General features: G+C 37.0%; 1 protein-coding gene across 1 annotated transcript in view; it reads left to right on the top strand.

Moving 5' to 3' along the window:
- LOC114054133 (peroxidasin-like protein) overlaps positions 1-9,721 on the top strand; it is a 475,034-nt gene that overhangs the window by 408,807 nt on the left and 56,506 nt on the right. Inside the window, exon 17 of the mRNA XM_027877274.1 lies at positions 2,622-4,128. Coding sequence (XP_027733075.1) covers positions 2,622-4,128 — 1,507 coding nt within the window. The remainder of the gene's footprint in view (positions 1-2,621; positions 4,129-9,721) is intronic.

The following is a 9,721-nucleotide window of genomic DNA, read 5'->3' as shown; positions in this document are numbered from 1 at the left end:
ACACACACACACACATACATACACACACGTTACTGCAGTGGTGGAAATTCATGACTTCTTGTGTGATTTTTTTCCCCATTTCCATACATATACATAAGTATATATTAGAATATATGTGTATTTATATGGAAATGGGAATATATATATATATATATATATATACACACACATACATATATAGAAATGTGTGTATGTATGTGTGTGTGTATGTGTGTATGATGTATAAGTAAATGGGGATAAGAAGACATGACTCTCTACCACTGGAGCAAACACTCATATTGATGATATGTGGATTTATTGGAGCCACAGGTGAGAGTTGGGTGAGAAGTGAACACCAAAGGTGGAGAAGCAGCCCTGAAAAGGGCTTGGCAAGCCCTCACACTCAGAGGTGCTGGTCTCCCTGAATATTCCCTATACCCCAACTCTCACCTGTGGCTCCAAGAAGCTGTACCTTGCACAGTGGCCACACCCCACTAACCCGCCTTGTCAGACAGGCTAAACCAAGTTGAGGGCAACAAACAGGCCTTAAATCAGTTGGCAGGTTAGGGAGATGTCTACCCCAAGCATGGAAAGACTTCCCCCTGCAGAATGGGCAGATGAGAACTATTTGTTCCAATAGTCATCTAGGGGGCTAAAGCATGTGCTGTGGAGCGCTTAGAGCTTGGTCAGGCATTGAAGACACCAAGGTCATCCGCTGCATCATGGGGCATTGCCAGTCATCCTGACTTTTGTCCGTCCACTGGACGTCAATGGCTCTGGAAGAGAGTGAGGCAGATAATTTTGTGTAATTCTATCTCACTTAAATTCAATACACATGTGAGTCAAGATATTACAGGTGATGTCATTGGTCCTCTTTGAAAACTAAGGACAAACAACAATATGGATTTATAAAAAATATAAACTTTCGTTATGTGTCAACTGGTTAACTTTGTGTTTACCAATAAGTTGATTTTTTTTTATTTTAAAGGAATATCCTCTGCTTTATCCATATCCTTAGCTTTAAGTTTTTGCTTGGTGTTTTATAGCCTCAAATTGTTGTTCAGTTGTTTTTTTTAGTCATGTCTGACTCTTCATGACCCTGTTTGGGGTGTTCTGGGCAAAGATACAAGTAATTTGCCATTTCCTTCTCCAGCTCATTTTATACATGAGGAAATCGAGGCAAAAGGGGTAAATGACTTGCTCAGGGTCACACAGGTACTAAGTGTTTGAAGTCGGAGACAAATTTAGGAAGATAACTCCAGACCTGGTATTCTATCCACTGTACCACTCAGCTGTCTCTAGCCCCAGATATTTATCTTCTAATATTTACTTATTTAAGTCATATTTAATAGATCTTCTCTTTGGAATTATGCCCTAGAGCTTCCTGTTACTTTGTCAGTTTCCTTGAAGTTCTGATAATGATGTGTGTCTATGCATACATGTATATAAACATGAATATATTTTTTCAAATTGTATTTTCATTGTTTCTATGTATATCAATGAATTAATCAGTCAAATAAATCAACAAGCATTTCTGAAGTTCTTAGTAAATGTCAGGGACTGCTAGGGGCCAACAATTCAGGAACAAAAAATGAGACAACCTTTAAGCTTTAGGGCAGAAGATACATAGATATGAAAATATAGGCTATGTACAAAATAAATAAAGCTATTTCAGAGAGATTCAAACAATTGGGGTAATCAGGAAATGCTTCTTAAAAGAAATAGCTCATGAACTGAACATTGAAGACATGATGAATTATACTTATCTACTCACTAATAAGTGGGTTATTCATCTATACATATATATGTATGTGTATATATATATCTCTTTCAACCATGTATATGTGTTCTATACAAATCACATTTTCATTACTTTGTTATCTGATAATTCTATTTTTATACCTACATTTTTTGCATATGTGGGTTTTAAGTTGTTTTACTATATGAATTAACTTATGATTTTTGAGTGCATGTCATTTTAACTTCTAACCTATATTATTTAGCTGTTTATATTCCTTTGTATCATTTTGTTGCCTTTGTGAAAATCTGAAATACTCTTTGATTTTACTCTTAAAACTTATATGAAAATGTTTTCATAGAAGTCAGGAAGTGAGACTTTCTGTTAGCAAATGCAAGACCATTATGAAAGGCCTTCTTTTTAAGGGGCAGAGGATAAGTGTGGTCCTTTTAATACACACACACACACACACACACACACACACACACACACATCCTTCTTTGCTTAGGGATTTTTTTCTTTGATCATTTGAAAATGAGCAATTTTTTAATTGCTGGGGCAGCTAGGTGGCATAGTGGATAGAGCACCAGCCCTAGAGTCAGAAGGCCTAGGTTCAATTCTGGCCTCAGACATCTAACACTTACTACCTGTGTGACCTGGGCAAGTCACTTAACCCAGACTGCCTCGCAAAATAAATAAATGAATGAATGAGTGAATGGATGAATAAAAAAATTAACCCCAGCCATCATGGGTTGGCTCTGTGTAGAATCCTCAATCAATGAACACTGGATTATGCATTCCCAATATTCCCACACTGTTACACATTTTCAACATTTCATAAATTATCTTTCAAGTCGGGTTTTTTTGAGCTATTTTAATATTTTTCCATTGTTCTGTATTTCAGAATTTCGTTACAATGACTTGGTGTCTCCACACTACCTCAACCTCATTGCCAACCTCTCTGGATGTACAGCCCACAGACGCTCTCCAAATTGCTCTGATATTTGTTTCCATCAAAAGTATAGAACTCATGATGGCACATGTAACAACTTACAGAACCCAATGTGGGGGGCTTCTATGACTGCTTTTGAACGTATTCTAAAACCTGTATATGAAAATGGCTTCAATTTGCCCCGAGGCGTCAGCCCAAACTCATTTTCCACTACCCAGTATCCACTACCACTACCCAGGATTGTCTCCACAAAAATGGTTGGGACAGCAACCATTACCCCTGATGATCGATACACTCACATGTTGATGCAATGGGGCCAATTTTTAGATCATGACTTAGACCAAACAGTGCCTGCATTAAGTATGTCTCGTTTTTCCGATGGTCAGTCATGTAGCTCTGTGTGTACTAATGATCCTCCTTGTTTCCCTATCCTTGTCCCTCAGAATGATGCTCGGGCAGCAAATTCACAATGTATGTTTTTTGTCCGTTCCAGCCCTGTTTGTGGAAGTGGTATGACTTCCTTGATGATGAGCTCAGTCTATGCAAGAGAACAAATTAACCAATTAACAGCCTACATCGATGCTTCTAATGTTTATGGAAGTTCTGATCGGGAGTCAGAAGAGCTTAGGGATCATACAGATCAGAGAGGTCTGCTTAAGAAAGGGCTACCTATCCCCTCTTCTGAAAAGCACTTACTGCCATTTTCCACAGGCCCACCAACTGAATGTACACGGGATGAAAATGAAAGTCTGATCCCATGCTTCCTTGCTGGGGACCACAGAGCCAATGAGCAGCTTGCTCTGACAGCCATGCATACTTTGTGGTTCCGAGAACACAATCGGATAGCCACAGAATTGTTTACACTGAACCCACACTGGGATGGAGATACAATTTATAATGAAGCCAGGAAAATTGTTGGCGCACAGATGCAACATATCACATACAGTCACTGGCTGCCCAAGATTCTTGGGGATCGTGGTATGAAGATGCTAGGTCATTATAAGGGGTACAACCCCAATGTGAATTCAGGAATTATTAATTCTTTTGCTACCGCAGCATTCAGATTTGGCCACACATTGATCAATCCCATTCTTTATCGCTTGAATGACACCTTTGGTGAAATCCCTGAAGGCCATCTTCCTCTCCACAAGGCCTTCTTCTCACCCTTCAGGATAATTCAGGAGGGTGGCATCGATCCACTTCTCCGTGGGCTCTTTGGTGTTGCTGGAAAATTACGGGTGCCTTCTCAGCTTCTCAATCTGGAACTAACAGAGAAGCTGTTTTCTATGGCACATTCTGTGGCTTTGGATTTAGCTGCCACCAACATCCAAAGGGGACGTGACCATGGAATCCCACCATATACTGACTTCAGGGTTTTCTGTAACTTAACTTCTGTTGAGAACTTTGAGGACCTCCATAATGAAATTAAAGATCCAAACATTCGAGAGAAACTGAAAAAGTAAGTATATATGCTGCCTAAACTTAGATGTTACTTGATTACTAAAGGATATGTTCTATATATAGAAATCTGTTTTTTGGAGATACCATTCACTGTCCTAATTTTGTTAAAAATTTAGTCTGCTGGGGATTGGTGGTAGAAGAGGATTTTCATAGTAATGGAAAGGTGTGTTAGGAAGCATATTCAATTACATAAGGCACTGTATTTGGAGTCATCGAGATCTAGTTTCAAATTCTGTCTCAGATGCTTACTAGAAATGACCTTAAGAAATCACTTAACCTCTCTGAACCTCAGTTTCCTCATCTGTAAAATGAGGTAGTAGAACTTGATGTCTTCTAAGCTCCCCTTGGAGGCAGCTGGGTGGCACACTGGTTAGAGCACTGCATCAGGCATTACCCAGACACTTATTAGTTCTGTGACCACATGCAAGTCTCTTAACCTCTGTCTGCCTCAGTTTCCTCATCTGGAAAATAGAGTGATAATAACAGCATCTACCTCATAGGGTTATTATGAAGATCAAATGAGATATTTGTAATATACTTTGCAAACTTCAAAGCCATAAGTAAATGCTAGCTAGAGCAGCCAGGACCTATAAAGTCAAAATAATAGTGTTTATAAAAATGACATTAGCAGTTCCATGAGATATCCCTGTGGAAAGCTCAGTTTGACTTCCCTTCCACCTCTAGTAAAGATTAAAAAATTTTATGTTATAAAGATAAAATAATAACTTCCTAATAGGCCTCTCCATCCATTTTCTTCCTTCTTCAATCTATCCTACAGATATATGCAAGATTAATCTGCTTAATATCCAGATACAATTATCTTGCTATACTCCTCAAAAAATCCTTCAGTGGTCTCTCAAAGTAACACTAAATAAAAATCAAAATCTTTAACCTGGCATTCAAGGTCCTCCATAATCTGCCTTCTTCTGTAATTTACATTACACATCATCATGTACTTTATGTTTTAGTTTTTCTGAACTATTCTCTAAATATTCTCTGAGCTTTCCCTCCTCAGAGATTTATTCATTTATCTCCTTGTTCTTGGAATGCCTCCTTCCATCCATAGAGAGATTTATGATAACTATACTCATCAGAAATATGGAAGTTTTTCCCATAGGGAGGAGTGAAAGCTGTTTGACTCCTACCAGGATTGCATTGTATATGTAATGATCTTCTACATAAATTTTATATGTATAATAATTTCCCTCCTCATATGTTAAGTAAATATTTGTAAGAGTTATACTTATGCAATGGAATTATTATAGTAAGTACTAATATATTTGTTCATGTTTCATTGCCTGAATAAAGACTGTTTATCACTGTTAAAAAAAAAAAAAAGAAATATGGAGGTTTGAATCCTGCTTCTGATACTTACTAGATTTGTAACTATGGGCAGCCTTTCTGAGCCAGTTTTTTCCTATGTAAAATGTGTATAATGATATCTATAGCTATCTCATGAGACTATTGTGAAGATCAGCTGAAATACATTAGCATGCAAGGTTCTGTGCAAATCTTAAAGTGTTGGATAAATGGTATATATTTTTCTCTCTCCCTGCTGATATTCTATCCATCCTTCAAGGCCCAACACAAATGCTACTTTGTTCATGGGGTCTTCTTTGAGCCCTCTCATCTGATTATAAAGCCTTTCTACCTGTCTTAAGCACTTGTTTGCATCACAGTTATGTGTTTGCTAGTCATATCACCCCCTACAAGATTATAAGCTTCTTGAGGGTAAATACTATGACTTTTTATCTTCGCATCTCTTCCATTGCATCAAACATAATAAGATCTTAATAAATAATTGCTGAATGGATGAATTCCTTAGAAAGTACTTCATCTTTTCTCTTTCTAAACTGACCCTTTAAAAGAACAAAATAATTTTGAAAACTCAGTTTAAAGAAAACAGTTTATTTTCTTAGATTCTCAATATATAATAGATGTAGTAGGAAACTCCATGATTGTAAGGGTGAGAGTTTAAATAAGCTTTTGATCCTGTTACCTTTATCAGTTGAGAACATATCTCTCAATGAAATAAGTAAATTAGGCATGAGCTGGACATGAGCAAGGACTGGACATTTCAACTAAATACAAGTAAAAGTCTCTCGATATTGGTTTAGGGACTTAGCCACACCCTCAGGGCCTTGTATAAAACCAGTTATCTACTTTGAAATTGGGGATTGAAGCAAGCGGTGAGCTAGAAGGGAACCATTCCACCCAAGGCTTGAGGAAGAATTGCTTAAGGGTAAGTCTTGGCCTTGTTCCCAGTCTCCTTTGCCACCCTTAACCGGAGGAAGATCTTGTATACTTTGGGGGACGAGAGGATTTGGATTTTTTTCATCAGTGTTATAGCAATATTCTAAGGGACAATGGCAATTGGTGTTAGTGTCTGCTTGAGGATCCAGGGATAAACTAGTTTAATGAGGAAAGGCAGATTCAAGGGAGAAAAAACAATACCACACCTAGGAAGAATATTTTGAAAACTCCAGCAAAAGAACTTCCAGGAGCTGAGTTACTCTTTTGCTATATGTGCTCTCTAAGACTGAGTTCATTTTCCCCTGGACCCTGTATGTACTTGTGGAAGAGTATGTCAGACTTTCAGGGACAGAGGGTTCTACCAACTATTTGTTGTTATGCAGTCATTTCAGTTGTGTCTGATTCTTTATGAACCCATTTGAGGTTTTTTTTGGCAAAGTTACTAGAGTGGTTTGCTATTTCCCTTTCCAGCTTGTTTTACAGATGAGGAAATTGAGACAAAAAGGGTTAAGTGACTTGCCCAGGGTCACATAGCTAGTAATTGTCTAAAGCCAGATTTGAACTCATGAAGATGCAATCTTCCTGACTCTAGGCTTAGTGCTTTATCCACCGTAACACCTAGCTGCTCTCTGCCAACTATACTCCCTTACTAAATATTTATTTGTAGAAGCTAATTAAGTCTGGCTGACTAATTAATGTCACTTGATGATCATAAGGGGAAGCACTTCAATGGGAATTTGTTGGCTATGCATTAGAAAGACCCTTCTAAACCCTTAAAACTCTGAGGTGAGATGTACCAGCCTCTGGGGATCCAACTTCTCAGTGTCTGTGAGAGGTTTGAGAAATCAGCTCAAGATCCTGTGTTACATAATGAAGACAATAAGAAAATATAGTTTCTTTCGAAGCTCAGCTGAAATGCCATCTCCTCTTTGAGTCACTTTTTGTTTTCCTAGCTTCTAATGACTTCCTGAAATTACCTTGCATTTGTTTTATATCTGTTTGGTATATCCATGTGTGTGTTCTTTTTTGATAAAATGTAAGTTTCTTGAGGGGAGGGACTATGATCTTAATCTTTGTATGCTTGGCACCTTGCATGAAGAATGGCATATACTAGGAGCATAACCATTACTTTTTGATGGATTGACAGGTATGGTTTTAATGTGATTTAGTAAATTATGTGAGAAAAACGGGATGATCTCTAAGGACCTTAATGTGTATGTTGTATACAATTGACAACTGGGAGTGCCCAGATGATTTTGGGCATAGAAAATCAGTGTGAGAACCTGAATTCTTTACACCAAATATTTCCTGTTTCTTGTTAGTAGGTATAATGTTAAACTACAGCAATGTACAATGCACTTAAGTACAAGTTGAGATTTAAATTCTCTGGGGGTTGATTAGCATGTGATCCACTTTGGATGCTTTGCAGACAGATTATCCTCATTGCAGCACATCTGTGGCAATCTTCTTTGGAAGTTTATTCAGTCATTCATTCGGCAAATAACTTTAAAATTGATTCCAAATTCAAAGTCATTGAAAACAGAAAAGTTCCCTATGAGCTTACCTTGTTATATAAGAACACTCGACATTTTAAACTGCTGTTCTTCCTTATGTAATTTCCATTCAGACTTTTGAGTTATAAAAGGCAATCTTCTTGGATGAACTGTAAGTATACCCCACTTACCTCCAGGTAGCCTCATTGGCACTTAGCTGGAGTAAACCTTGCTTTCAAGTTAGATGGTACCTACAGTTCCTTGATAACTGCTATACCAACTTCAGGGCTTTTCTATTTGCCATTTTTATGTATTTTGCATCCCAGCGGTGAAGGTTTTTGAAAGCCAAATACTTGTTCGTTTTTCCTGCATAGCCTGATGCTTTGCATCATTCTGAGAGAAGAGATGTTTATTCTTAGCGTGGAGAAGTTTACAGGGAAAAATATTATAAGGGTCAGGATGAAGAAACTGGATAGCTTCCAGGTCCCTCCTGTATCAAGGCCTGAAAGAATGGCTTCCTTATGTTGTTTGAAGTGGATTCCTGGAAATGTATAGTCTATGTAAATAAAAATATTTCTGAACAAAGGAGGAATTAAAAAGAAAAAAAATAGATGTTTTCACATCTCCATCGCTGACTTGATTTTATTAATAAGATAGCACTGGAAATAATGTCAGAAGATCTGGATTCTAGTCTCAGAACTAGTTACTGGCTATTTGACCTCAAAAAGGTCACTTAACTGTGGGCCTCAATTTCATCATTGGTAATAGAAGGGTGTTGATCTACATCGGGCGTTCTTAACCGAATTTTTGTGTCATGGATAACTTTTGTAGTCTAATCAATCCCTTGGACTTTATCAGAATAACATTTTTAAAATGTGTAAAATACAATCCATAAGATTAGTAAGGAAGCTAATTATAGTTATTCCTTCCACATCACAACTTTCCCCTTTGAGGTTTCAAGGATATCATGGATTGGCATAAGAAATTAAATGGGAATTTCTTCAGAGTTTTGTGGAAGCCACAGATGACATGCAAAGGCCAGCAGATGACACAGAAAAAGTTTAGTAACTCAGAAATCCATAAAATGTATATTATTGTATAATATCAATATATTTTATCTTTTAATACCATAATAATTCAGACTTCTTCTCTAGTATGAAAGGAGGGCCAAAAAATTTTATATGGCTTTTCCAGATTGCAGGATTGCCACACCCCTAACTCTTGCAATATGGAAGGGATAATTATATATTAAAATATTAATATGTATATGTACGTACATACATACACATATTGTGCATATTAATATATGTATATATGTATATATGTCTATATACATATATGTATGTGTGTGTATATATGTGTACATATACACACATATATAATGTTCTTATAAATTATATCTCTTGACCCCAGGTCAAGAATTCTATCTAGATGATCTTTAAGACCTATTTCTAAAATGTTATGATCTTGTGGTCAGGTTACAATAAAAGTGGTAGAGGCCAGAGAGATAACAAACTAAAATTTGCTAAAATATGTAATTAAAAGAAATTTTAATTTTGTGTAAGCTGTGAACTCTGGAATTCTTTTTTCTTGATGAACAGATCCTTAGCATTTAAATGCATTCTTTTCTGATGCAGTGTTTTGAGGACTTAATTAGAAAGCCATTCAATGCAAAGGGTTTATATGACCTCTTTAAAAGAAGGTTATATGGTTTAAATGGAGACATTTCAAGTAGGGAGCACAGTGTTTGGCAGTTGATACCTCCATAACCAGATGGGGAAGGACATGAATGGAGCACAACTAGAGATGTCAGAGACTCAATAAAGAGCCACAGTGTGTAGGTCA

The sequence above is a fragment of the Vombatus ursinus genome, unplaced genomic scaffold (genome assembly GCF_900497805.2).
Source record: "Vombatus ursinus unplaced genomic scaffold, bare-nosed wombat genome assembly UNPS02014812.1, whole genome shotgun sequence".
Taxonomy (NCBI): Eukaryota; Metazoa; Chordata; class Mammalia; order Diprotodontia; family Vombatidae; genus Vombatus; species Vombatus ursinus.
Note: the sequence above shows the minus strand (reverse complement) of the source record. Positions and strands in the feature narration are given on the sequence as shown.